The 27,499-nt window shown below is 61.7% G+C and overlaps 9 protein-coding genes across 9 annotated transcripts; all 9 read right to left on the bottom strand.

Moving 5' to 3' along the window:
* Positions 1-1,465: 1,465 nt before the first annotated feature.
* LSCM1_05074 (uncharacterized protein) lies at positions 1,466-3,085 on the bottom strand (the record flags this gene model as incomplete). Its single annotated transcript, XM_067322551.1, has 1 exon — positions 1,466-3,085. One exon carries the CDS (start codon positions 3,083-3,085, stop codon positions 1,466-1,468), a length of 1,620 nt encoding a protein of 539 aa, XP_067178414.1.
* A 2,621-nt stretch (positions 3,086-5,706) lies between these two features.
* LSCM1_05073 (uncharacterized protein) lies at positions 5,707-6,030 on the bottom strand (the record flags this gene model as incomplete). Its single annotated transcript, XM_067322550.1, has 1 exon — positions 5,707-6,030. The coding sequence occupies one exon, from the start codon at positions 6,028-6,030 to the stop codon at positions 5,707-5,709; it is 324 nt and encodes a 107-aa protein (XP_067178413.1).
* Positions 6,031-6,606: 576 nt separating this feature from the next.
* On the bottom strand, positions 6,607-7,572 carry LSCM1_05072 (uncharacterized protein; the record flags this gene model as incomplete). The annotated part of the gene is made up of 1 exon (XM_067322549.1): positions 6,607-7,572. One exon carries the CDS (start codon positions 7,570-7,572, stop codon positions 6,607-6,609), a length of 966 nt encoding a protein of 321 aa, XP_067178412.1.
* A 1,389-nt stretch (positions 7,573-8,961) lies between these two features.
* On the bottom strand, positions 8,962-9,903 carry LSCM1_05071 (uncharacterized protein; the record flags this gene model as incomplete). The annotated part of the gene is made up of 1 exon (XM_067322548.1): positions 8,962-9,903. One exon carries the CDS (start codon positions 9,901-9,903, stop codon positions 8,962-8,964), a length of 942 nt encoding a protein of 313 aa, XP_067178411.1.
* An 888-nt stretch (positions 9,904-10,791) lies between these two features.
* On the bottom strand, positions 10,792-11,526 carry LSCM1_05070 (uncharacterized protein; the record flags this gene model as incomplete). Its single annotated transcript, XM_067322547.1, has 1 exon — positions 10,792-11,526. The coding sequence occupies one exon, from the start codon at positions 11,524-11,526 to the stop codon at positions 10,792-10,794; it is 735 nt and encodes a 244-aa protein (XP_067178410.1).
* A 492-nt stretch (positions 11,527-12,018) lies between these two features.
* Positions 12,019-15,438, bottom strand: LSCM1_05069 (uncharacterized protein; the record flags this gene model as incomplete). The annotated part of the gene is made up of 1 exon (XM_067322546.1): positions 12,019-15,438. The coding sequence occupies one exon, from the start codon at positions 15,436-15,438 to the stop codon at positions 12,019-12,021; it is 3,420 nt and encodes a 1,139-aa protein (XP_067178409.1).
* A 1,530-nt stretch (positions 15,439-16,968) lies between these two features.
* On the bottom strand, positions 16,969-17,745 carry LSCM1_05068 (uncharacterized protein; the record flags this gene model as incomplete). The annotated part of the gene is made up of 1 exon (XM_067322545.1): positions 16,969-17,745. One exon carries the CDS (start codon positions 17,743-17,745, stop codon positions 16,969-16,971), a length of 777 nt encoding a protein of 258 aa, XP_067178408.1.
* Positions 17,746-18,494: 749 nt separating this feature from the next.
* On the bottom strand, positions 18,495-21,068 carry LSCM1_05067 (uncharacterized protein; the record flags this gene model as incomplete). The annotated part of the gene is made up of 1 exon (XM_067322544.1): positions 18,495-21,068. The coding sequence occupies one exon, from the start codon at positions 21,066-21,068 to the stop codon at positions 18,495-18,497; it is 2,574 nt and encodes an 857-aa protein (XP_067178407.1).
* A 1,608-nt stretch (positions 21,069-22,676) lies between these two features.
* LSCM1_05066 (uncharacterized protein) lies at positions 22,677-27,182 on the bottom strand (the record flags this gene model as incomplete). The annotated part of the gene is made up of 1 exon (XM_067322543.1): positions 22,677-27,182. The coding sequence occupies one exon, from the start codon at positions 27,180-27,182 to the stop codon at positions 22,677-22,679; it is 4,506 nt and encodes a 1,501-aa protein (XP_067178406.1).
* Between the last annotated feature and the right edge of the window lie 317 nt (positions 27,183-27,499).

Below are 27,499 nucleotides of genomic sequence, written 5' to 3'. Positions count from 1 at the left end.
AAACAGAAAGGGATAGAGGGAACGCCGCTGGCTGTCAGTCGTTCTAAGACTAGTAGGCGAGGAGAGGTGGGGGAGGCAGTGAAGCACGCACACACAAAGACAGACAGAGAGAGAGCAGAGCAGAGCCGCAAGACAGAGCACGCCAAGAGGTGTATGCCTCCATGTGCATTATATGTTTGCGTGGGAAACGGGGGAGGGGCGGGGGACCGAGCCAGGGAAGACGAGATAGAGCAAAAAAAGAGTCATCGATGTGGTGGCTAAACACCACCGAAAAGTTGAGCGCTTCTCTCACGCTCATGGTGAGTGCGCGCTTGCACCCGTGGCTGTTGCCCTCCCCCCATCCCCTCGGAGCCGCCTTCTCCTTTCCATGTTTCCCCCCTTCTGTATTGGCCACTCGACCGCGAGCACACGGGAGTGGGGTGGGGGCGAAAGGGGGGAGGGAGAGAGATGGGAGCATGCCACACATCTTACTACAGTCCACTTTTACCTCTCAGAGTACGTGATGGCAGCAACTGCTGCATCACCACGTACCGCATTTCTGCGCCTCTCCTGTTGCTTAGCGCGTGTGCTCGTGTGGATTTTTCTTGTGGTTCGTTAACGTCTTCCGCCTAAGGACATAGCGCTGACGGAGCCCTTTCCCAGCCCCCTCTCCCCCCTCCTGTGCTGTTGAGAGGGTAAGCGATGAGCTTCTCCGACATCGCTTCGCTTTTCCATGCTCCTCTTCTGCACTCAAGCCGCGCCTTCCCTGCTGCTGTTCGTCCAAGGAAGACAGAGGGTGACGAGCAAACCGCGCGTGTGTGTGTGTGTGTGTGTATGCACGGTGGTGGTGGCGGAACGGAGGTGCGGGCACAAAGACACGTCCTCGCAAGAGAGGAGCTCTCAAGAGCGACAGGAAAGAGCGCATGGTAAGACGAGAAGGGCAGAAAGAGAGAGAGAGGGACCGAGACCGGAGGAAGCGACACACATACACACAAACACACACGCACGCACTCAGTCATGATCTTTACGTCCGTTACTTCTCTTGGGATGTTGCGATGGGGCCACACGTTATGTGCCGTTTTGGTGCGCCTGCCTGTGCGTGTGTGTGTGTGTGTGTGCCTATGCACGTTATTAGAGGAGTAAAAACGAAGAGGTAAGACGAGAAGAGAGGCAGAGGGGGCGGAGAGGGGAGAGGAGAGCGGAGACACCCACACCCACCCGCCCAGAGAAAACGAAGCGGGCATGCGTCCAGAGGAGTCAGTGAAGGTAAGAAAAAGAGAGCCGAATGCCAATCCACGAAAACGCATGGGCTTTCAGAGACAACAAGACACCGATGGACAAAGAAAGGGGTAGGGACGATGGTCGTAGCGCGTGTGATGATCGAAGCTCACACGACCACTGTCTCTCCTCCGCTTTCTCTCTATCTCTCGCTCGCTCGTGCATTGCCGTAGCTCACTGGGGCCCACCCCTAACCTTTCTCCTTGCTTTACAAAGGTCGACCGCGGCCCGCCGCGAACGCAGGTTTGCCGTCCTCGGGCCCAAGTGGCCGCATGATGCCAAGGGTGGAGGCCTGACTGCGGATATCTTTCCAGTGACTGATACCCTTGAAGTCCATCGGCCGCAGCGGCGCCGGCGTCGCCGGGGCCCAGGCGAGAGCCGCCGACTGCGGCCGAAGCGCCGGCGACGGCTTTTCGCTGCTCGTGCCGTTTGTACCTAGCACCCGCCGCACCGTCACCTGCTGATCGTTCATGTCAAACAGAAGCCCGTATGACTGGCAGAGCTGCTTCAGCACCTTCAGCTCCTCCTTCGCCACGTCAGTGCGGCATAGATGAAAGCCCTCGTGCTCGGTGCTCACGCGCAGCTCGCGCACCAGTTCCTGCAGTGAGCGCTTGCTCTCGGTAATGGCGCCCATCACGCTCGCCGACGCCATGCTCTTCTTCTTGAACTCCACCTTCAAAGGACGGGACCCGAGCACGAACTTCTCCAGCCGCAGCTTGCACTCTTCCGCCACCTCGCAGTTTGCGTACTTGACGAAGACAACCCCTTTGAAGACGCCGCGCTCGCTGCGGAGCAGGCGCACGTACGAAGGAGCATGTGGAAGCTTCTCCATCTCGGCGAGCACTGTCTCCGTCTTGACCTGGTTCGGCATGCCCTTCAGCACCAGGGTGGAGTTCAGTAGACTACGGCTGCGGGACGCGAGCGTTACCGATGCCGTAGGCCACCGGCGCTGCACGAACGTGACGATCTTCTCCGCTTCTGCCATCTCCGCGAACAGCAAGGACACCTGGTACACGCCACCGGGATGCCCAGCCGACGTCCCGGCCGCTGAGGCGGTACCGTTGCCGTTGGCGTGTGCCGCCGCTGCCGCCGGTACCGACGGCGCGGCACCAGATGCGCCTTCTTTCGGTGCCTGCGTTGGGAGGTCCGCAGGGGGCAAGGACATGGGCGGGAGACCAACCTCGCTGTTCGCAGGATTCGCCGCTGGCGTGTGGAGGGGCGAAGGGACGGCTGTGGCAGATGCGGTGGCCGGGTGAAGGGCGGCGTTTGTTGGGGAGCTCGCATCGCCGCCATCGCCACCAGCGAGTTTGCGCGGGAACAAAACGTTTGGCATCCCTACCTCGATGGTCTTGAGCGGTGTTGCCTGCGCCTGCAGATCGAACTCCAGCGTCTGCGCGGCGCCGCAGGAGGGGAGAAAGATGTGCACAAAGAAGTCGTCCACGTCGCCTGGGTGAGTCGCGAAACCTGCGGCATTCGCTGCGCCCGTTGCTGCCCTCAACGCGGACTTGCGCTTCTTCTTGCCTGAGGTGGACACGCCCCCCGACAGCGTCGCCTTGGTCTTGGCAGCGTCCTTGCTGTTCTCTGCCGTCGGCGCGGTGGGGGGAAAAAGCGAGCCCCCGGTTGAAGCGGTTGTGCTTGTGGCAGTGGCGGACGCCCCGGCCGGGGCCTTGCCGTTCCGCAGGAGATCCACTGTGGCGACATGCGGGCTGGCAGACGCCCCCGGATGCGCGCCCGACGCCGCATTCAGCCCTGGAGAGTCACGCCACGACGCAATCGCAAACATCTCCTTGCTCTTCGGCAAAGGAATGTACTCGGGGTGGATGGGCATGGCGTCCGCTGCGTCTCCCCTCTTTTTGAACCGCCTCCCGCACTGGAGCTTTGGTCCCCCTCTAACCTTGATGCAGGGGTGACGGCTCGCACAAGTACTTCACCGCCACCGCACTGAGCCACGCGACTCACCCGACTGTGAATCGCCCACTCCCCCCTTCCCCGTTTTTGCTCGTTCGGCTGTCCTTCTCTGTTTTCCGTACCTCTTCTACAGGCTGCTCGACGGGTGCGTGCTGGGCGGCCTCGCTGCGTGTGCGCTGAGCGGTCGATCGAGCACTTCTTCCACGACGAGGGGCCTACAGAGGGGTGGGAGGAGGGGGAGAGACACGCCGAGTGCGATCGGGAAAAATGAGCGAAAGGAGTACGGAGGGGCGTCACAGAAAATGCAGCACGCAAAGGCGGGAGCGCGGGCGTGTGCGAATATATATATATGTGCTGTGCTGTTGCGTGCCTTGGTGGAGAAAAAAACAACAACCACGATCCTCTGAACCTTTCCTGTGAAGAAATACACAGCGCAGCGGCCGCTACACGTTCGCTCTCACACGCAGCGAGGCAGGCAGCCAAACACAGACCCGCACCCACGCCCACACCCACACGGACAAGCGAGCGGATGGAGAAGGACGACGACAAAGATGGCGACAAGAGAGAGAGCGAGGCCCCTCAGTGTGCTTGCGAGTGCTTCTCTCTTTGGGTTTCTAATGCATATGTATGCACAGATAAGTACGCCTTTGCTGTTGAAGGACGCCAGTGTTGTGTGTGCGTGCGTACGCGACAACGGGAGACAATCCGAAGCACCGCACCAACGCCCTTGATGACGATGCGCCTTCGGTGAGTGGCGTTTTTCTTTGCCTTTCCCTTCGAGAAAGAGTCCTCGCTGACTTGTTGGGTTGGCTGTGCGGAGGGCCTCGAATCACCGCGCGAGCGAGTGAGCGCGAATATGTAGACACGCGCGTGCTTGCGTCGGTGACGGTGGTGGAATGTGGGAGGAAGGGTGGGGGGCCCTGAGAATCTTCTCGGGTAGTCGAGAGCGAACAGAAAGGGCAGTGGTGATGTGTGCTACACACGTTCACACACACGTAGGAGCGCCAAACAACGGTGAAGGAGAGGGGCGGGGGGGTCTTCCGCTGATACCCGCCTCCCTTCCTCTCCTATTGCTTGCGTGTGGCTGTAGCGGATCGCTGTCAGCCCCCAACCCAATGCGCTATGGAGCACCCTCTTCGTGCACGCCACACCGTCTATTCTGCGTGCGTGTGCGTATGTCGCCCACTTGACCTCTCACATGCAAACACACACGCACACTGGCAGAGACGAGGGGGAGAGAAGGGAACCTCCGCCTTTTTTTCTTGCTAGCCCGAAGTGATGGGGGGCGGGTGGGTGGTGGTGGCGGTGTTGGATAGGCGGAGGCGGCGGAGAGCGTCGAGGGGAAGGGGAGAGAACTGTGAACCGGTAGAGGCGACGAGGAGGCAAAGGGACAGGGGGTGGTGGTGGTGGGGGGGGCGAGGCGAGGGTAACAACATTGTTGTGTGTGTGGGGGTAATGCGTGCATGTGTGAAGCGCGCAGTGGGCGGATGCAGTATCCGTCAGGTAAAACAAAGACAGAGAGCGCCACCGAGAGGGAGGGAGAGAGGTAGATCTGTGTGGAACGTAGAGGGGCCTCATGAAGAGGGCAGCGCGCACGCACTCGTGCCGCTCCGATCACCTTGCCTACATCGCTTCTACTGCAGCTCTTTACCGCCTTCATTTATTATTTTTTCCCTTTCCTTCGCTAATCATTCCTCTCCTCATTTCCGTGCGCCATCTCCACGTCAGTCTCGGGAGCGTCGTCCTTACGACGGTCTCTAAGGATCTTCAGGTCGTGTGGAGGGAAAGTGGGAGAGGTGAGGTTTGTGCGTGTGAGAGCACTGCAGCGCCCGAGCTGCGGTTGCCTTTGCTGCTTGCTTATGCTGTAACCTTTACAGACTGCGGATGAGAGAGAGGGGGGGGAGCGGAGGCTGCACTGGCGCCACCTCTCTCACCCTACACTTTCAGCGCTCCTCTCCAGGCATCACTGACGCACACACACACACAGACAGAGACTGCCACAAAGCCACACTTCGAACGGCAAACGATGGGAGAGGAACGCGCCTCACTCTCACTCGGTGTGTCTGTCTGTCTGTGTGTGTGAGGGAAGGTCAGCGTTGCTTCACCTTTCGCTTACGTTAAATAATACCGTACACATACACAGTATCCCACCTTCCCCCATCCCGCCGTGCTTACCTCATTACTTGCGCAGACACACACATACACACGCGCAGGGGCGATGAACAGCAAAACAAAACCAGGAGAAGAGGAGAGGCACAGGCCGCGCGGTGGTCGGGGGGCCGAGACCCCCTCTCCCTCCACCCCCCTCGACCGCCTCTTCCCCCCTCCCCCCTCCCACAAACCAAAAAAGTCAAGATGAGTAGGAGAGCAACCAGTCACATACGCGCGCCCCAAACACGTGCCCGCTGCGCCGACATAAGGACGCTCGCGCGCACGCTAACGTATACGAATCCACCTCATCTGTTATAAGAGGGAGGAGGAGGAGGGAGCTAATGCCCAAGTATGCCCACAGGCGCCCGCTCCCATTTGTGTTCCCCCTGTTTACAGGGAGTGAATCTCGAGGTTGTTCTCTGTTGCCATGTGCTCGTCTAAGAGGAACTGCTTGATGTTCTCGCTCCAGTTGCCCTGCAGCTGAATGACGGTTCCTGCATCAGGGGTGCTGATTACAGTCCCGTTGCAACCCCAGCGGCGCTGGAACTCTCGATTGATGCGGCGGAAGTTGAGCTTCTGGTTTAGCCCCTGAACTGTTGTCACAAACTTCTTGCCCTTGCGCTGCTGCACACGGATGTGGACCTTCTGTCCGCCCAAGACAGCGCGCTCCGTCTCGCGCTGCTGGTTCACGATCGCCTCGACAGTGTCCTCCATTTTTCGCGCTTTCGTTTGAGAGGAAGCGGCGAGGCTGGGGGAGAGGAGAGGAGAGGAGCGGAGGAGAAAGGGGGATGCAGTGCGTGTGGAGGCTGCTGAGTAATCGTGCTGTGGATCGCGTGGGGTGTGGTGGGGAAGCGATGGCAGGAGGGAGGGATAGGGCGTGGGGGAGCGGTAACGAAGGGAAGGGAAGCATGGCGCGCCTTGCGACAAGCATGGAGGAAGAGGGAGGGGGGTGGGTGGGTGAGGCCACTACGCTGACATAAAGGACGCGAATAAGTTTCACGGTGCCGCCGAGGACTGCTGGCTGCGGTAGAGCCCGATGCCTTTTTGCCTGTGAGCAACATGAAGCTGAGCGACAGGTGCCTCTCTCCTCAGTTTTTTTTTTGCCATGTGGTTCCTTCTTCGCACTTCTCAGCAAAGCGCGAGTCAAGCAAGGGATAAAGAGAGGTGTGTGTGGGCGGGTGGGGGGTGTACGTGCGCCTGCTCACGTGGCTCTCCAGTAAAGGAGCTGAAGGCCGATGGTGAGCGCCTGCGCTTGCTACACTGCCTCACTCGCCTCCCTGGATCTTCCTGTCAGGGCTGAAACACTGGGGGCAACGCAGCTGAGAAGGAGACGACTGTGGGAACGCGAAAGCGCTGGAGAACGGACGCTCCGCTGCTGTACCGCACTCGCTGCGGAATGCCTTCGTACAGCGCAATGCGTGGCGACACAAACACTGTTAGCGGCTCCGACACAATGCCGCCGACGCGTGAAGGCAGCGCCACCTTCGCCTCCCACCTCGACCGCCGCGCAGCGGCGCTGTTGTGTTGCGAACACCGAGCCCGTCGCTGCGCCTTGACCGCGCCAAGCTCCCGATCCGTGAGCATTACGCCTGCGCCACTACTGCTATTCTTCACGCCCTCAGCGCTGCCACACCCGGGGGCCTTTGCGGCCGCCTGCGCTGCGCGTAAGGCCGCTGCTCGAGCGTGCGCTTCTGCAAGACGCCGGCTGCACGGTATCGTGGGGGCTGGCCGGTGTCGCACTCGCTGGCGCAGATCGATGGCATCGTCGCTCCCGTCCTCGTCGTCATCCTCCTCGTCGTCGTTCTCCGAGCCAGCTCCGTCCTTGTGAGGTTGTCGCTGTCTGGGCGCCTGGCCGGCACTTTTGGTGCCGCACTGCCGCTTCTCCTGCCTCTTTGTGCTTTGCAGCCGCTGCCCTCGAACCCGCGCCGCGATCTTGGAGAATTTCTGCGAGCGCTGCAGTTTCTTCCGCCGCTCCAGCTGCCGCTCCTGCCGCTCCGCATGGCGCACCGAGGCCTCCGTCTCTACAGCCTCCCCCTCCAGCATACCACTGACCTCCTCGGCATCAAAGTCGCTCTCGATCTCGTCTATCGTCTCCTCGTCACTGCCGAGGGTAAAGCTTGTGTCGGAGGAGGCGTCGCTCAGCGCCTGCAGCGCTTTCTCCTCCTCTTCGTCAAAGCCATTCTGCAGAAGCTCCTGCAGCCGACTCCCTGCGTTGGCGCGCCGTGGCCGGTCGACAACGTCGTCGGCCCATTCCATCAGCACCTATGTGTATGCCTCTTGCCGTGCCTGCCTATTCGCTGTCAGCGTAGGTGATGAAGCGAGGCACTTCGGCTGTGCCAGTGTGGCTCTCAACACCGAGAGCGGCGCGCTGAAAGGGTGTTGCCTCTGTGCTGCGCAGGGGGATGGAGAGTATAAGGGCTCATGCGAATTGCAAAAAAGGACAGGAAGGGCATACGAGTTGTTCGCACGGTGAGAGAAGAGCCGACGAGCAGCCGAATGTAAGCTCACGCAGCGTGTTGGTGCAGCACGATAGGACTGATTTCTGGGCTACAGCGGGCGTTTGCACGACGTCTGTCTGTGCTTGAGTAGGCATGTGTGGGGAGGGAGGCTCTTCCAAACTTCGAAAGGCGCCTTCTCTCCGCAGCAATAGCTGCCCTCGAGGCCGTGTGCATTCCTCTGAGGCCCCTGGACCCCACACATACGCTCCCGCTGTGCCTCTCTTGGTTAGGCAGTACGCGCACATTTGTGGCATATTCTGTAACGGTTCCACGCGGCGTCCCCTCATCTCCGCTTTTCACCTGCCTTCGTTCGAAGGCGAGCCACGATGGAGCGGTTAGACGACAGTTATCAGCACAACACAGCCATCCTCCGCCTGCGCCGCGGCCACTCGTACCCCCTCAGCTCATATCGAGCTGCTTCGAGAAAATAGAAATAAAAAAGGCATCGAATAGGGGGAGGGAAAGGGGGAGGGTCGGCCATGTCTGTGGGTACGAAATGGATGAGGGTGGTGGTGGTGGAGGTGGTGGGGCACACTTTTGCAGACGCGCGCGCACACACACACACCACCGCTCTGTGCGAACACATTCCCATTTACTCCTGTGCGCGAAGAGCGGTGGAGTGCGTGTGCGTGTGTGTGTGTGGACGAGGGAGGAGTGACGAGGCGACCGCGGGTCAGCGAGGAGGGCGAAGGCAAGCGGAAGTCTGGCGGAGGGAGGAACGCCGAGGGGGTGGGAGTGGTACTGCCCAGCGCTTAGCCCAAGAACAAGCGCATGAGGCAAAGAAACGGGAGTAAGAAAGAGAAGCACCAAATCCTTAAGCGGCGGGCCCGCGCCGTTCCATACGACCCTCATTTCCCCCTGAGCCCATCAGCATCGACATTCGCTCCGGGAGCCCTGATGCGTGATACACGCCATCCCCACAGTGGCAACTCCTACGCACAGCTCGGACACGGGATGCTCCGCGCACAGTGGAAAAAAAAATCAACGTTTCGCGGCATTCGCGGAATGTATGCGTTGCGCGTGCATTTCCCGTTCGACGAGCACCGTACCGTACCGTCCTGCTATCCCCCTCTTTTCTTCAGTCGACCATAAAGACGTTATCGCTCGACATCGACGCATCTTGCCCTTCACTTGCGTGTGAGGGCGCTTACCGGTCCATGCTGCCCATGATCTGCGCGATGCGCATGAAAATGTTGACCACGTTCAAGAACATCTGCATTGCATCCTGCACGTGATCGCCAGCCCCGCAACGCGCGCGCTCAATCATGGCCTGCGTGTCCACTGCCACCATGACGGAGAAGAGCGCCAGCCCGCCGTAGAGAATAAGTGAATGCGCAAGGGCGGTGGGGTAAAAGACATTCAGCAGAGAGAGGGCGACCATGCCGATCAGTGCGCCAAAGAGTGGGCCCTGCCACGCTAACAAGGATGCGCGCGGGGAGAGGTACGCTGCAGCGCTGAAGCCGCCAAAGACGGCGGCGGTCAGTACGATCGACGTGGCGAGCACGCCTTTCATGCTTGTCATGAGCACCAGTGGAGCGATCGCCATGCCTTCCAAGAGCGCGAAGGAGAAGAAGAGACACAGCTTCAGCGACGGGTTCGCTGGTGGGGCGTAGGAGAGCCAAAGCAGCGGCACGAAGCCGCCGACCATTGGGAACCAGTACGGGATGGCACGTCCCATTGGGGTGGCCACCATCAGGAAGCTTCCCAGCCCTGCCGTCAGACACGCACAACCGAGAAGAGTGTACACGCGGGCGAGGTGCTGACGCACAAACGGCGTAAGACTGTCTGCCTGGTTGCTGCCACTGCTGCCCGGCCAGTTCATTGGGCTGTTTTGGCTTCGGATGTCGTCGCGGCCCTGCACGCGCATCAGCTGTGCGCGGGCCGGCGTGGTGTAGCTGCGCAGCACGTTGTGGAGGGCGAAGGAGGAAGCCGTTGCTGTTGGTGAGGTGCACGTCCTGCACGGCAGGCTGCAGCATAGAGCCGCTGAGGCAAGACGTGAGGCGGGGCAGAAATGCATCTGATTCTGCTGCATGCGCAAGGCCGAGGTGAGCGCCGAGGCGCCGACACGACTGTGCATCCGCTGGAACATGGTGTGTGCGTGCTCGAGAGCGAAGCAGCGCTGGTGGAGGCGGAAAGTTGCCGTGCGCGTGCCCCTTATACAGCTCTGTGTGTGTGCGTGTGTGTGCTGAGCAAGTGGAGGGAGAAGAATGGGAGGGGACTCACAGGCGGCGCCGTCGATGGGAAGACTTCTGCGGAGTGGAGACTGCAGGAGATGGTACGGGCGTGTGTGCAGGTGTGGCACGCATTAGTGCGATGAGGGGCAGCCATTGGGAGGGGAGGGGAAAGGGGAGGGGGGATGGAGACGCCGGAGGATGAGGAATGGAGGAAGGGGGGGGCACTGCGCGCGTCAGGGGACAGTGCGGCGGATGCAGTGCTTTCCATGCAGGGCCGCGCGTGGAGCCATAGAAGACAAAAGGGGGAGGAGAGATGAAATTGTGGGAATGGGAGGGGGGAGGGGGCAGAGTGAAGCACAGCGCATAAAAGCGCCATCACCGCTCCTCCCCTCGTGCCATCCTCTGTCCCCCACTCCACCACCTCCACCGAAGAGAACAGCATCAGCGCCCTGCGCCCCCCCCTCTCCTCGCTAGGACGCGAGTGGGTGTGCCGGGGGGGGCCGAGGAAGGAACGAAACGGGAGCACAGAGACACGCCTGTATACGCAGGTGTACGTGTGCGTGTGGGCGTGGATGCGTCTTGTCCACTTCATCGACTGGGAAACACTTCAGAGGGCGCCCAAGTCCAGAGGAAGGAGAGGCTTAGTTCACCGCGTATGCTCACATGAGGAGGGATGGTGGTGGGGGTGAGCGTGTGTGTGCGCGTGTGAGGAGCTGTGTGCATGCGCTCATGACGAATACAAGCCAGCGCGGCCACCCCAGCAGACATGCACCATCTCCCCTCCTCCCGCCACTGCCGCCCGGTCAGCGCTTCTTTTTACCACCGACGCTCTTTTGCTTCTTCGCACCCAACTTTTTGCCGCCGCTGCCGAGACTGGTACCACCGCCACCGGCAGCCTCGCGCCTCTTCACCTTCGCGCGGCCCTTCGCCTCCTTGCGCGCCTTCATGGATTGCTTCTGAATGGAGCGGTCCTTCACTGCACTCTCCACCGAGTCCTCCAGGCTTTTCACGCGCTTGGCCCAGCGCCTTGCTGACTGCCGCTTCTTGCTGCGCCGCTTCGCGAGGGCCTTTGCGATACGATGGGGGTCGTCCTTCACCTTCACGCCGGCTAACCGCTGCATCGCTGAGGCGAGCAGATCCTCGCTACGCATCTCAGCGCCTTGCCGCGTTTGAAGCATGTCTGAATGTGTAGCAGCCGTGCGATGCACCTGACGCAGCAGCGAGGATAACTCACGCACACCACCACCGCGCTTACCAAGGCTCTTCATCTCTTGGAATTCAAAGTTGCCGAAGGAGAGGTCGAGCGGGACGACATGCCTGATGGGCTGCGTCATGCGATCCTCGACAGAGAGGCTGCGGCGCTTTGCATCCCGATTGCGCGACCACGAGCGAGCGGAGGCGCCGCCGGTGCGCTGCTGAAGAGCAAAGGGGCGCGCGCCGCCGAGGTCGGGGATGCCGCTGTCTTTTCTGCGACCGTTTCGATGCCCCTCGAGCGAGAGGCTGGCCTTTCCACGTTTGGTGTTCCCCATCGCGGCCATGCGCCTCTTGCCCTCAGTCGTGCGTGAATAGGCGCACGCTACTGTGCAGCACGTGAGGGCGCCGAGTGCGTGGAATGCGCGGGAGACAGACGACCAGCAGCGGCAGCCGTATACACGCGCATACACGTGCACACTTAAGAAGGTCTGCACTTATACGCGTGTCTGCCACATTGTTACGTGATAGATGTTTGGTATGAGCCCGTTCGGGAGACCAGACACGGGGGTGATGGTGGTGGCGGGGAAAAGAGGAAGCCCGATGCGCTCAGGCCATGTCCGAGAGAGAGGGGGGGCGGGTGAGAAGCTTTCGTTTCGCTTGCATGCGTGATTGCTCAGTGCTCCTGTTGTTGTTAAAAGAAGTTGTCACCAGGAGAGACAGGGAGAGAGGGGGGGGCACGGGGCGGACGAGGACGAGGAAACGCTTCACATCCCACCGCAGGCCCTCATAGGTCTATGTGTGCGCTGAAGTAGGGAAGGTGTGCGCCAACACGCACGCTACAGCATCCTTTCAAGTGCAAGGGCAAGCACTTCCGCCTGCTCTTTGCGGAGCGCCTCGCCTAAGCGGTGGCCGTAGCGCTTCATCTTCTCCATCCACTGCATAAGCTCCTCTTCATCGAGGGGCTCGGGCACCGACTTGCGATGCGAAGCTGGTGCCGCGCTAGCGCTTTCTCTACACTCAGCGCCAACGGAGTGGCCGTCAGCGATCTCCCCTGCGTTCCGCGGGGCATTTCGCATGGCTCGCACCGGCACGCTCCGGAGTGTCTCGGGGTCGACGAGGAAGTTGCCGGGCAGCGCGCAGCCGATGACCGGCTTCCGCCATGGGATATCGACCGTCACGGCTTCTCTAGGGACTGCCGCACTCGCTTTTGTGGTGGTGGATACCTCGACAGCCGCTGCCCCCGGAGGAGGAGACGCAGGAGCTCCTCCCTCGACGAAACAGTTCGGGGTGGTGTGTGGTATTTTGCCGGCGCGACGGCGGAGATGTGGCAGTGCCTGTCGGTGCGGCCAAACGTGCTGCTCAAAAGCCTCGCACACACGCGCGGTGCCGTCCTCAACGGGGCCAGCACCGCGAGCTGCCGTAGCCGCCCTGGTCCTCAGACTCGGAGCCTCGCTAGTGAACACCAACTCCATGGGCACGCAGTCATCGGCGTCTTCGGAGATGCCGCTTCGGTTTGCGCTGAAGGAAGTTGCAGCACATGCTGCGGTGGGCCTTGCCAGTGCACAGACGAGCTGCTCCGCCAGTTCCACGCGCCTTGTATCCGTCGCCGGTACGTCTGCGATGTACAGAAGCACAAGCGGGGCGTCGGCAGCCATGTCGGACACCTGGCTCGTCGAGTGCGCCACATGGGCGTTTATCTGCTCGCCCAGCCACTGCCCCCTTTGCCGCCGAGCAAGGGTGCTAATGACCTCGCCCAGGATGGCGTGCGCCCCGCCGACGGTGCCAGCGGTGCTGGAGTCGGTGTCCATTGTGTACTGAGAAGGCCCACCAATCGTGCGCGCCGCTTCTTGGAGGGCACATAGGGTTGTGACAACGACGTACGCATCGTGCGCATCTTCCCACCCGGGCGGCATCGTCCGCGTACCGGAGCGTGGGGACGGTGGCGCCGCGTAGTACGACTGCAGTCCGCCCTCCAAGTACACGTCGACACCCGCAGCGAAGTACGAGTTCGACACGTCCACCGAAACAGCTGCCCCGGATGTACCCTCTCCGAGGTCGGTAGTCCCCTTACGGAGTGCAACCCCGAGAGCTGCTGCAACGGTGGGGGCAGCAAGGCGCAGGTACTCTTCGGCAGACACCGTGGCGCTCTCGCGGCGTGTACTAGATGGTGAGGCGGTTAGGGCTGCGAGTACGTCACGCACCCATGCCTCTTCCTCGAAAGGCGTCCGACCGCAGGCCAGTAAAAGACCCGAGTTACGGCCGCGGTCTGCGAGGCGCCCTGTCGGAGAAGCTGCGCACGCCATGCGATGCATCTGCCCCCACTGCACAGTATGCAGCAGCTCGTGCAGACGATCCACCCCACGTGTAGCCCATATGTCGTCTTCATCTCGAACCACAGGCTGTGGTGGGGCATCAACATCCATCTCGGCCGCACCAGCTGATGTTGCTGTGCAGCGCGCTGGGTCAAGCTGCACTACTTCGATGCCCCGCTCCTCACACATGAGTGCCTCATACTTGGTGAGCCCGCTGAGAGCGGCGCCGCCTCTGTGCTCGCCTTCTACGACCACGACATTGCGGCATCCGAGACGTGCAAGGGAGTCGAGGATGACCTCCAGCGGCGGATACACAGACCGCACGTCTTTGTCGTCGGCGTCCCCGCAGATGGCGGCCGTGACCTGCGCCTTCCTCTCAGAACGGGCAGTGCGCGACGCCGAGGGGTTTGGCGGCCACAGCACCACGGCCGGCGCGTCGGGGCAGAGACCATCGCTTTCACTATCCGCTGTCATGTGCTGCTCCCAGTGCCGGTCAAGTAGCTCCCGCATGTGCACGTCGAAGAAGGCGGTCTGCACAAGCCGCGGCTGCACGACCGCTGCATAGTATTGGTTCACCAACGCGACGCGGGTGTGCCGGGCCCCGGCAGCGAGATTGGCAGATACGGGCACGGCGCATGTGAAGAAACGTAAGCGACGCCGCCGCACACGTGTACAGTCGTCTCCTCGCTGTTGGAAGAGACGCCACATCGCCTCTTCGTCATCGCTTACGACAACAAACGCGCTCCCAGTATGCGGCTTCAGCGGCGTCGGCGTTTGTGCGACGATGTTGCGCGCCTCCCCACCGCGATCGCCGCTCTGTCTAGCGGACGCCGTGACCACGGAGCGGCGGACGCCAGCGGGCCACAGCGTATTGCACAGAAGTTGGTAAAGCCTATTTGATCCGGTAAGTGGAGCTTCGAGCAAACCACGGCCACCGGAGGCGACGCTCACGCACTCCAGCGCCGCCTCTTCTACTGAGTTGCCGACTGCACGCCCGCCACGTTCCATGAACGCCGCCGCACGTGAAGGGTACACAGTGGCATGGAAGACGCACTCGTACCCGTTCTCTGCGGCGAAATAGTTCCAGCGCTCCTTCAGCTCTTGCAAGGGCGCCGGTGCACCTTCGAGGCTCTCTTCTCTGGACATGGCACCGTCTCTGGAGGGGCGGCAGCCCCTGTCAGCGCCCTCCTTGCGCCGTGAGTTCCTGACACAAGCCAAGGACCGCGGCATCGCCGTTGCCGCCTCGCATCCGTCTGCCACGCCACTGTGAAACACCACGATCACGTGCAGCAGACACTCACTGCGTGGAAAGGCGTGCCAGGGAACGCTGGCGGGATCTTGCGTGATGCGTGCGAGCAGCACACCACCATAGCCACCATCGTGAGAGGCATACGCCTTGCTGTGGCTCCCTTGGCTGCAAGGACACTTTCGCAGAAGATCAGCCGTTATGTCACACGGATCCGCCGCGGAGAGGCTATCGTCCCCGTGACCCGCACAAGACCGCAGGGGCGCCCCCGTCACGAGGGTCAGCGCTGCGCTGAAATACCTGTTCTTGATGGGAACTGCAGATGGAAAGGTGTGCATGGCGTACACGCACGGACGTGACGCGCCGACCTCAGCGGCAGCGAGAGTGCACGATCGTGCAGAGTTGGCCTCTGCGCTGTCTGCATCACTATTCTGTTGTACATAGCCTTCCTGCTCCGGCTCGCGGGATGCGACGCCAGTGGTGACGAAATTCACGTCCGTGGACACGCATGCTTCCGTCGTAGCCGTGGCTGTCTCAGCGCACGCCGCTACCCAGGCGTCCCTGACGGCTGCCACGGAGGTCCATTGAGCCAGCTCCGCCGCACAACGCCACGACAGCGGCAGCGCAGAGAATTTCTGTGGCAAGCCCTCTTCGAATGATGCGAGATAGCTCACATCAAGGAGGTAAACATGAGCCATGTAACTCGGCAACACGAGTGAGGGGAAGCGAGATGAGACAGGGGTAGGGTTTATGGACGTTCGCTTCCATATATATGTGTGTGTGCATTAATTATATACATACATATTGGTGGTGCACGCATTAGCACCCCATTGCCAGAGCACGCAGGTAATAAGTTGGCGCAGGGAAAGCTCAGCGACGAATAGAGGTCAGGGAGCAGAAGAGAGAAGTTGCGGGTGCACGGCACTGCTGGCCCCCACCCCACCCCCTGTCATGAGCGTGGGGGGGCGGCAGGGTGGTTGTGGGGCCAACGCGAGGGCGGTGGACAGACAGACAAACGAAGACGAGCGAAATGCAGCGAGTCCCTCTCTACGCCGAGAGCACGCGAGTACCCTCCCCATTCCGCCCTCTTTCTCACGCGTCAGGCCCCTGTGTGAGGGGCAACAGAAGACAGTCCAGCGCTGCGGCTTCTGCTTCTGCTTCGCTCAGCGACCCCGGCAGAATGCATGTCTCTGCCAAAACGTTTGTTGGAAGCACGCTTGGCCCTTCCCAAGGCTGCCTCTCCGGCACCTAACACTGGCGCACACGTGCCAAGTTGGCCGCAAAGGCTATACGAAGCATGCTGTCGGCGTAGCGACGTATGAGGGGTGTGGAGGTGGAAGTTGAGCTGAGGAGGAGGAAGGGGGGAGGTGACGGAGCGATGAAGCACGTGCGGGAGGCAGTGCATGAGAGACAGGCGAACGCCAAAGGAAGCACGAGAAGCTGAGAGGGGCGGGATAGTGGGGCGATGACACTGACCCACGCCCCCCTCCTGCAGGGGCGCATACATCACAAGCGGCCAGTGGGCAAAGGAAATCGACGAGCACATGTGTAAGTGTGTGTGCGTGTGAGGGAGAGATGAAAGCGGTGCGCTTACACCTTTGCACCCGCACACCGGTTACCGGCTTGCGATGTTGGGAAGTTGTGGAGGAGTAGAAGAGGTACGCTTATCTCTTCCACGTGCCCCCTTTTGCGCAGTGCACACACACACACACGCAGACAGAAAAACACACGAGCGCGCAGGACGCCCCGCAGCCGCTCCTCTCCGGCAGGTCACCGCACACAGGGCCTGGCCGCCCACGTGAGGAGCGAGAAGGCGCGCTGGCGCCCCTGCGCACGGAGGCGCTTCGCCCCGTGTCCGCACCACCAGAGGCGGTTTGTGATTTGGCAGGCGGAGGAGGAGGACGGGGAGGGAGGGCTTCCGGGCCTCCTCAAGCTCAGAGTGGGGCGGCAGACGCATGCGATGCCACGCGCGATGAGGCGTGTCGCTGCCCTCTCACCCCCCGCCATGGGGGAGACAGAGGTGGGGCTGGGAGAGGAAGAGGGGCACAAGGGGGTGGGTGGGTGGGTGGGCGGACGTTGCAATCACAGCAAATCAACAGCATCCGCACAAAGCGCACCAGCATGCCGTTGGCAGCGGAAGCAGTTACACCAAGTCGAGAACGGAGTCTTTGTGTGTAACGCCACGGCTAAAGACACATGAGACACACCGTGAATAGCGCTTCTGCGGGTTATCGGGAGGTGGTGGAGATAAAGCGTGCGAGCCGCGCCATTCTGTCAGATGCGACATCGTCTCGCACGACGCATGCTGCCCAGCGCACAGTGCATTGCATACACGGCTCAGGCGTGGTATCTGACACTGAAGTCGAGCCGTCACAGGTTACAAGGAAGCTAGACTGCGGGCGTGTGGTTGCCGACTGCAAGAAGGGAGCGGGCTGATTCGACTTGGCGGTGCAGGTGCCTGTGAGGCTGCTTTGGTGCGCCAGGCGCCGCCTCTGCACGGCGGCGCTAACGGACGATCGCTTCCAGAGATGCGGCAGCGAGTAAGCGTAGGAGTTGGCTACGCCCTTGCTTGGCTTCTTTGGGATTGCTTGCGTGTATCGCCGCTGCTGCGACGTTAGTGGCATTGTGTGAGCGCTAAAGCTGGCTGCCACGACACTTTGCATCGGTAGAACCCTACGAGAGGCCGCTGCCTCTTGCATGAGCTGCGCGTCACAAAGGTTGCGTCTGCGAAAGTTCGGTGCCACAGGGTAATGCACACCGAGAGTCTCGGGAAGGCGGTGCGTGAGGTGGTTTACTGAAGAGTACAGAAGCGAACTGCACTCGCCGTCGCAGAGGGCCGAAGCAGTCGAGACGGAGAAAGGCCAACGTTGCCTCCGTCTCTGAAGATGTGATGTGCGCTCTACGGACGTTGCTAATGCAGGACCCTCGAGTGGGAGGGGCGCAGAAGGGTAGTGCATGTACTGGTGTGCCAGTAGCCTCTGCATAGAGCTGCAGCCGAACACCATTGCGCCTGAGGACGTGGAAGGGCGTGGTTGTGTGTGAGTCGAATGGGAAGCGTGCTGAGGTGAGAGCGGGGTACTTCCCGTGGAGGAAGCGCGGGGGGGGGAAGAGATACAAGGAGCGCCGCCCACCACGAGCGGTACACCCAAGGGAGTCGGAGAGGGTGAAAGGGGTGAGGTCGCAGAAAACTGAGGGGGAGACCCGAGTTCGATGAGAAGGATGAGGGATGAGGTGTCGGGCATGGCGAGGCGGAGGGAGAGGCATTGAGGTGGCGGCACCAACGAGCGCAGAGCGAGATGGAGACAGGGAGTGGGATATGCGCGGAGGCTACTCTGTGTGCCAGTGCCTACGCGCCAGCGCTACCCAGCCGCTTTCGTTGGCATCCTGCACCGCGCAAGAGCGGAGGTGAGGGGTGAAGGTTGAAGGGGGACAGCGGAGCCGAAGAGCTACCTTTAACCCTCCCCCTTTTATCCACTCCTCCACTTTTATCCCTTCCGTCTCGGCACCTTTTCACCGATGGCGCCCCTGCGCACGGAGGCGCTTCGCCCCGTGCCCGCACCACCAGAGGCGGTTTGTGATTTGGCAGGCAGAGGAGGAGGGGGACGGGGAGAGAGGGCTTCCGGGCCTCCTCACGCTCAGAGTGGGGCGGCAGACGTATGCGATGCCACGCGCGATGAGGCGTGTCGCTGCCCTGCCACCGGGAGCGTGATCGGGAGAGTCTCGGCAAGACGCTGAAGAGTAAAACGAGCACCTCTCATGACAGGGAGGATAGCTTCTCGTCCACAAGGAACAGGCATCGCTCCAACATCAGCCGCTTCTGGTTTACATCGGCGTAGTAGCGCTCGAGCTCGTCGTCGTCCTCCTGCTGCGCAATGTGGAGTTCCTCGAGGGCGCGATGGAGCGCCTCCGTTTCGGCGTTGCTGCCACCTGCATGCTGACCTCCGTCGTCGCGCGGCTCGGAGGTGGATGGGCTGTTGCTGGCGCTGTGTACGGAGGCGTTCACGCGCAGCGTGTCCTTTTCGCGCCGCCGCTGTCGTCGCGCTGCATCGTAACGGGATGTCACTGCCTGCACCTCTTGCTCCAGCCGCTCAGTATGGCGGAGGATATCGCGACGCGCTGCCTCCAGCCTCGCACGTGAGCCGGACACTGAAGAAGAGCACAAGGACAGTAGCGACGCCTGCAGCCCCTCGTCGTCTCCTCCCCCGTTGACGGTCGCATCAGTCTCCGTTTTTGTGCCACTGCCGTTCGCCATGTGGCGTGCGCCATGCGCGACTGCCAGCGACGGCGGGTACTGGTCGCGACATTCAGTCGGGGACGAGATCTGTGAGTGGGCGGGGATGGCTTCCAGGACCCCGTGGACGGGCGGGGTCGCGTTGCGGGGAGGCTCGGTCACTTCTGCTTGCGCTGACGCGGTAAGGGAGATTTCTGCTAAGTGGCGTCTCTCCCGTGATGCGTCATTGTGGGTGGCCGACTGAAGCTGGTGGTCCAGCTCTGCCGCCACGGTGTGCGCTGGGTGGGCCGCGGCTTCTCCCATAAGGTGGAGCGGCTCACCGTGCGAAAGCGCCGCAGACGCTGAGGGCTTCTTTACAGGGCTGCAGTCGAGCGAGAGGTGGCGAGCCGGCGACATGGTGCGCTCAAACGGTTGCTGGCCATTGCCGCTGATGGTGCCGTTGTCGCCATCCCCCACCGCACCGGCGACCAGCGTGGGCTTCCGTCGATGCGTGTTCGCGGCGAACACGTGCACGGCGCTGTCCTCGCTCATATGAATGGCGTTCATACCGGTGCCTGTAGCGGTCGAGGTCGCGGAAACGGCCACGGGCGAGGATCCATGTGGGCGAGCTAAGTTGATGATGGGCGAGCGCGGAATCGAATCTCTGCGCTGCGGTTCCCGTGTCCAGCGCGCCGCGGTGAGGGGGCGTACTGAGGAGAGGGAAGAGGTCAGTGGCAGCTGCTTCAGTGGAGTCGCGCTTTCCCAAAGGCTGCTGCGCTCCTCATACGCTACCCACACACCATCGCTCACGGATTGAGCATTGCCGCCCCTGCGACCGCCACCTGCCACGCTGTGTGTGCTTGCGTCATCGGATGACTGGAACGGCTGACCGTAGCGGGCATCACGTATGTTGCTACGGCGGTGATCACCGTGGTCACCAACGCAGCTATTGCTCGGGTACACTGCGCTGACAGGCGAGCACGACACCAACCCACTTCCGTCTTCCGCCGACGCCGCCGCTGTCTCATCACCTTGGTTCCCTCGCATCAGCGACCGACTCAGCCGCAGCTCCTCTAGCTCCCGCTCCAGCACCCTTGCCTTGGCATCGAGGTGATCGTTAGCAAGCTGAAGCTGCCACATCTTTTTTGTCGTGTCCTTGAGCTGCTGGTGCAAGCCATCGTAGGTCGCGCCAGCACGCCGCTTTGTCTCGCAGATGACAGACTGTGCAGCTAAAAGCTCTTGCCTCACTTCGCTGAGACGGTGCTGCGACTGGGCTGTCTCCTCCAGCGCAGCGCGCAGATGTGCCTCCAGAGCTGCCTTCTCGGCATCATGGCGGGCAAGTAGCTGCGCCATTGCACGTTCCTGTGCCTGCTGCAACTCTCTCTGTTGCTCGTGAAGCAGCGCGTGTGTGCGCATCTTCTCGTCGTGAAGATCGTGCAGCGGCACTACATTCTGCTCCGGCAAATGAGAAGCAGCGGCTGAGGATATTGCCGCCGCACTAGCGCGTGCCTCGGGTACCGTCCTCCGCTCGAGTGCGGATGTGATAAAGTATGCCCACAGTGAGATGAGATGCGTGCGCTCTGCCGCTTCCTGCTCCACAAGCAGCCGCGCGCTCCACAAGTACTCGCCCATGACCCCCTCCCGCTCGCGGAGCTGCTGACGAAGCTCGATTTCCTGCATGTACGCCGACTGTGCCGCCAGGGTGTCAGCAAGACGCGCCTTCATGAGCTCGTATCGGTGGTACAGCTGCGCCGCGTCAGTGAGGCTGGACAGCGAAGTTCCCGCGCCGTCTCCCTCGCTGGTCATCGTTTGGCGCGTGGACCGAATGGGCGAGCAGAGAATTGTGGGGTCGACCGTTTCATCAGTCGGTGTGGACGCTGAGGAGACTGAGGGACAGCGCTGGTGCAGTGCGTCCAGCTCTAGCATGGCCGCCATGCAGCCGCTTCGGTATCGCTGCAGCGCCTCCATGGCCTGCGCTAGACTACACGGGAGCCCACTCTTACCGTTGCAGTCGAGGGGGATGCAGGGCGGTGACGTAGCAGAGGAGGCTGTGGTCGGCATCAGTACCTGCTCAGCTTCCTGTACGGTGTGCTGTAGTCGACGACCCACCGCTGCCATGTAACAGCGCCAGGACGCGCTACTGGCTATATCGCCACAGGCAGTGCCGTTAACAAAGGTTGTGAAGGTCGGCGTAGCGCGGAAACGCGATGCCGGACTTCGAATACGGGCGGGACGGGGATCAAGAGCCTGCGGCGATGGGGAGCGACTTGCGTGACGCGCAGATGCAGGCCTTGACGTATGTGACGCCGAGACGGTCAAGGCACGAGTAAGGGGATGTCCTGCGGGCGATGGCGACCTGCGGGTGCTAACCGCTGCGTGGGCGATGGAGGACGTGGAAGTAAACAGCGGTGGCCTGGCGGATGCGGATACCGCCGCTTCAGCGTAGCTAGGGGTGAATAGGCGTGTGATGCCACTGCGGCGCGGCGGCGTGAGGCCCTTCCGCAGCACGCGAGATGGTACAGCTGCCGTACCCTGTGGTGCTCCATTGGAGTTCATCCGTGGCCGTCTTCCGAGAAGCGCGACGAATGCAGGAAACAGGCACACACAGACACGCGCGCGCGCACACAGACAGACAGACGGAGGGAGAGCACGAAAAGAAGGGGGATAGGGAGAGGCGTCTATGCGTGGACGAGCGTCGTTGCAAAAGATTGAAGCAGTGAGGCGGCTCGTAAGAGGGCAGAGGCGGGCGTGGGAAAAACAGAAGCTGTAGGAGGGCGAGGGCCGGGGACTGCCTGCTGATGCATTCGAAAGGAGAGCGGGTGAGGGGGTTGAGGTGGTACAGAGGGAGGCTTGGGTGCACCAGGGGGAGCGCACGGAGGATATATGGCGGATGAGTGGAGGTTGTGGGCGACGCGCGAGCAGGAAAGGGGGGAGGAGGAGGTCCCTCGCGCCCCTCTGCCAAACCTCCTTCCGCCGCACCCCTTTTCCTCCTCCGCGCATCGCTTTCCTGTTGCCGCTGACAGCATTTCTTCTCTTCGCCTAACCTTAAGAGGGGTAGAGTTCTGCGTTGACACCGACACCACATACAAACACAGGCGCAGACACCACAGGGACGGCACCGACAGGGGCAAGTAAGTGTGTGCGTGCGGGGGGAGGAATCCCTCAGCTCGACTCCCACCACAGAAGGGCACGATAGAGCAGGGGAGAGGAGACGGCGAGCGCCATGAAACAGAATGCGCCGTCGATTTGTGAAGGTGGCGGCGGCGAACAGTCGACCACCGCCGTCGTGCCACCCCCTTCCCCTCCCTCTCGCTGGTAACCATTACATATAAAAAGAAAAGCAGAGAGCGACAGGTGGAAAGGGGGCATGCGGAAATATTGGCGCTCCCGTGTGTATCCTCCCCACGAGCGTACAGCTACTGCCACGTGTGTGTGGACCTTCCCTCACCACCAACCTGCTCCTCAACACCTGTCTCACGGCTGGCACGCAGTCGCGCATGCCTCTTTCAGTTCTGTATGCTCTATCCCATCTGAGGCTCTGCAGTACACACAAAGGGGTCGAGATGCTCGAAGGACTGGAAGGGGAGGGGAGTGGGTCGTCACACACACACACACACACACACAGGCGCAACGGAAGTGCGGCACATCAGCGGGGCGCCCTCAGATGCGCACATTTCATGCACGCAAGAAAAGCAAAGTGGGCAAGCGGGCGTGCGTAAGTGGCGTCTACGAGAAGAAATAGGGCGAGTTGAGGACCACGTTTAGGTCGAGATCACCGCGCTTGGGCGGGTCTGGCAGCTTCACGCCATGCCGCCGCAGGTCCATGAAGTAGGTCTCTTCCCATTGCTCCTTGAGCTCCCACAGGGGGTCGTACTTGGAGTACAGGTTCACGAACTGCTCTCGCAACACCTGCGACAGCTTCGGCATATCGCACGCGTAGGTCCAGTACGAGTCGTGCACCGCCATCATGGAGAGGCCTTGGTGCTGCATCTCGAGCGCCGTCATGGCAAGGTGCGTCGCATCGAGCGAGTGAATCAGATTCGGCGCAACCGCGGTCAGCTGCTTCCGGCTCGCAGGGGCCACAGAGTCGCCAGGGACTTTGCTGTATCCATGCTGGGTGAACAGGGAGCACTCGTTGCGAACCTTGTAGGGTTGCCGGACCACAAGCCCGAGCGGGGTGGTCCAGCAGAGCGCGTTGCGCAGTTCGGCTGGTTGCACCTTCCAGAGCAGCGTGGTGACCTCCCGAATCCACTCGCGGCAGTTTTGAGTTTCGCGGAAGGTCACACCAAGCGACTCGAGCACTTTGTCGCGGATGTACGCCGCCATCTCCTTCATATCCGTGTGCGTCCACAGCCCGTGACTTTTGTTCTGCTTCACAAGCTCATCGAGGATCTGCTCTGACATGCCGTAGCCTGTGACGCCGTACACCTGCGTCATGATAGGACGCTTTATGGTCTTGCGCTTGATGTGGTCCTTGTCTTGTCCTTTGCCGGTGCCGAGGCACCGCTGTGCGACTTGGTGATCGCGGTCGGCGTCGGCGCATATCGACTTGAGCATCTCCTTCAGGATACCCGTGTAAGCGTCGGCGGGGCGCTCGCTCGGCACCAGGTTCACCAGCGCCGCGCCGAACGCGTCGCGGCCGATGGCAGAGTAGTGCTGTAGACCATTATAGCTACCGTCCACGGCGACAGGCAGCCGAGAAAGGAATTTCTCCGGGCCCTGCGAGCACTTCATCGCGTCCGCCACCTCCTTGCAGGCCATGAGGCACTGAATCGGTTCACTCGCCTCCTGCCACCAACGGTCGCCGGCTAGGGGACTCTCGGCGCTCTGCACGACGTCCTCCATGTGCTCGTCGACGTAGTGCACCCGCTCATCGAAAGAGAGCTTGCTCATGCCCATTTTGTTTGCCAGATGCACCTTCAGCCAGTAGAGCCCAATGTCGCCCAGCGGCTTTGGCTCAGCGTACTCGAGCAGGCCGCGAAAGGGGTCGGACCCGGTGTGATTCAGCCGCCCCGGGAGGGGGTACATGCGACCGCGGAAATCCATGCTGTTCGGGAAGTAAATGTGCGAGAACTGTACAATGGAGCGGGCCTGGCGCAGGCCTAGCAGGTAGTGGATGCGGCTACTGCGCAGCTCGCTCAGTTCCTTCCAGTCTTGCTTCTGCTGCAGCAGGCACTGCCGTCGCTGCTGCAGATTGAAGACGTCACCCGCCTCCAGGTCATCGCCGTCGTCGTCGAGGCCGTTCAGAAACGCCGCGCGGCGGCGATCTGACGGGTACTCGACGTCGCCGTTACTCATCGAGTAGTAATGGAGAGGGTAGAAGCCGGGCCGAATCTTCCCAAACCCGAAGCCCTCGCGCACAATGGCCTCCTGCACATGCAGCATGTACTTGTTGATGCGCCACGGCACACGCGAGATGGCGTCCAGCGCCTTCATCATCGGCGCCTGCGACACAATCATCGCCTGATTCGCGGACCCCTTCACCGCAACGGACGGCAGCACGCCGTACACAGACTTTTCCCGGGTGTCTGACTCATTCAGCCACGAGTTGTAGGAGAGCTGTGGCGGGAAGGCGACGTGCAGGTCGCGCACGGACGTGGCCGCCGTCTCGGTGAGCCCGACCAGGTCCAGTTCCATTGCCCCGGTCACACTCGCAAAGCGCTCGAGCACCGGCCGCTTGCTGCCATCGCCGCGAAGTGACAGATACAGCAGCTGCACGACGAGGAAGCCGACCGCCTTGGTAGGGATCGGCGTCACGTGCATCTCCTTCTCAAAGTACTCCAGCGTCTTTGTCATGCGAATAGACCCGTTCGTGCGAATGGTGACGCGATCGGCCCCACTCAGCTTCTTATAAATGTGCTGGAAGCGAAAGTGGAAGGCGAGGTCTTCTGTGAGCTTCACGAGTAGGTTGAAGAGGCCGGCGGAGCGTGTGCAGTTGGTCGCGACATCGCAGACCGCATTCAATATGACGGCGACCCGCTCCTCATGCAGGGCCGACGGCTCCTCCGGCGCGTCCTGGAAGGCGCCCTGCATTTGCGAGAGGACGCCAGCGAAAAATTCGCCTCGCACGCCACCGCGTACCTCCTTCATGTCTGCTTGCACGTACGACATAATGTCACGCAAGGCGCTCTCCGTGTTGTCGTCGTTGTTGAAGTGCAGCCGCAGCGACTTCTTCACGGCCAGACGCTGATACAGCGGCACAACCGTCGGCCCCACAGCGTTTCCGTAGACGCGCTGGGCAATGTAGAGGCAGACCACACCAGACAGGATGCAGTCGAAGAAGTGCCGCGGCACCTCCTCGAACCGGGGCAGATCGGTGCGCAGGGTGACCTCCCAGTTGCAGAACATGCGCGCAAGGTTGTGCACCCACTCCGGGGCTGCCTGTGTGTTCCACTTGGCGTGCGAGACCTCGCTGAAGGCCCGAGCGGTATGTGCGATAACGTCACCGTTTTCCATCCCGATCGACCGCGGGTGCTCCGACACGCGGAAGCACTCCGCCCGGCGCTCGACCTGCTGCACAGCAGAGTCGAGGAGGTCCATTAAGCGGTGCAGTAAGGCGCTGTCGTCCACCTCCTGGACCGTGGGGTGACCCACACCCAGCTGGACAAGGCGCTCGTTCACATTAGCCCGCGACAGCATCTCCTTCACAGCGCCGTACCGCACATAGCTAACCAAGTAACCCGCGAAGGGGCTGAGCACCTCACACACCGGCAGCTCCCGCACCAGCTCGTCAGCGGCGGCGCGGTAGTTGCGGAAGACACCCCCCACGGCGGAGAGAGAGATCTGCTCCTGCTCTTGCTGAAACACGCGGGTGAGCTTGCGCAGGACCCGCGAGATCTCGCCGGCGTGGCGCCGCACCATGAGCGCCTTTGTCGAGTTCGCCAGCAGGTCAAAGCCAAGGTGGGCCTCGCACGCCTCTTCGATGTGCGCCGCCTCCAGCGACTTGTTCGTCCACGCCGCGCGAAGCCCACTGGTGCGAATGCTCTCATCAAAGACGTCACCCAACAGACTCCGCGTCACGCTGAGATCCGTGCTCTCGCCATGGGCATCGTGGTGGGCTCTCTCCAGGAGGCGCATCACCACCTCCACCTTTTTATGAGAGGTGATCGAGCGCGTTCGAGCGAAGGAGCGCAGAACCGCCGTTTTGCAGTGAAACAGATCATCGCACAGCAGGTCCACGGCGGAAAGTACGCTCTCGTTGAGGTTTTGCGAGCCGGAGGCGGCACTGTGGCTTGCCGCCGCTGAGGCCGGTAGGTCCCCATCCTGTGCGAATGCGTCGTCGTCCACGCTCGGCACGTGAAACGGATCGCTCAAGAGCGTCTCCGCGATGTCGACTGATGCGATGCCGAGGCTACCTGGATTAGCGGGGAGCGCGAAGGCGGATGTCCTACCGCCGCGTCCCGTAGCCCCGTCATTTTCACGGACACCAGCATCCACGTGCGCGCCCTCGGTAGCTCTCGCGGCGTTCCTCTCTGCAGCGTTCAGCGTGGCCTCATCTGTTCCGAATAGCTCCGAGACCGAGACACTGTCTGAGAAGGTGATGCCGTCGTCATCGTCCTCATCCGCTCCTCCCTCCACCGCGGCAGCAGTAAATGCCTCCTCCTTCGTGAGGCGGCTGCTTGATGCGTGCACATCGGCGTCTACTTTACTCGGCGCTGCGTCACTGCTGCTCACCGCACCTGTCACCGGTACTGCCTGCGCCACAGACGGGGGGGCAGACGTGGGCGGAGCCTTATGCCGGGGGTGAGGGGTATGGGGGCTACCGCAGCTGGATGTGAGCGATGGCGGAATCGGCGACGTTGTCGGCGCCTCTCGACTTGATGTGGCCGCCGTCCTCTTGGGGGCCTTCATCGGCCGTGCTGCACGATCGGCGAACGCTACAGGTGAGCCTGTGGGCGCAGGGGTGTCCGTGTTCACGCTCGCATCACATGCAGATACCTCCGTCGTGGGCATAGTGCACCATCGCATTGCGCACGTCAGCGCCCGCGAAGGACGCCTGGCAGTGGCAATGCTGCCGCACAGACACGCCTCCGCCCGTGCCGCAGTAGAGGAGGTAAGTGGGATGCCCACGTGCCACTCGCCAAACCTGCGGCCCGGGCTGCCCCTGCTGGTGCACATCAAGGTCACCGTGGCGGCCTGCGCGGATAACGACTGCGCCTCCTCACCCACGCTCCCGCTTGCTGAGAGGCGGAGAGGGGGACGCGCCCGCCGAGGTATTGCGCTGCGGCGCATTCCTTCCCTGCCCTCCCCCACCAAGCAACAAGCCTGTCCGTCGATGCTTCGAAGGCGTCTTCTCTGGCAGCGCGCGCCTATGCTTCTGGGGATAAAAAAAGCGGAGAGGTTGAGGGTGGAATGGTAATGACGCTAGTGCGGGTGATGCTGAGAGGGGCCGCAAGGCGAGAGCAGACTCGAAGAATCCAAACGGCGACACCCGAATGCCACAGAGAGAGAGAGCAGGGTGTGGTGGTGGCAAGAGGGGGCAGGGTCGACGACGAGGATTCGACGCACCGAGGCACAGGCGTGTGCTATCCTAGCCTACACTCTCCGTT

Source organism: Leishmania martiniquensis, chromosome 24 (assembly GCF_017916325.1).
Source record: "Leishmania martiniquensis isolate LSCM1 chromosome 24, whole genome shotgun sequence".
Classification (NCBI taxonomy): domain Eukaryota; phylum Euglenozoa; class Kinetoplastea; order Trypanosomatida; family Trypanosomatidae; genus Leishmania; species Leishmania martiniquensis.
Note: the sequence above shows the minus strand (reverse complement) of the source record. Positions and strands in the feature narration are given on the sequence as shown.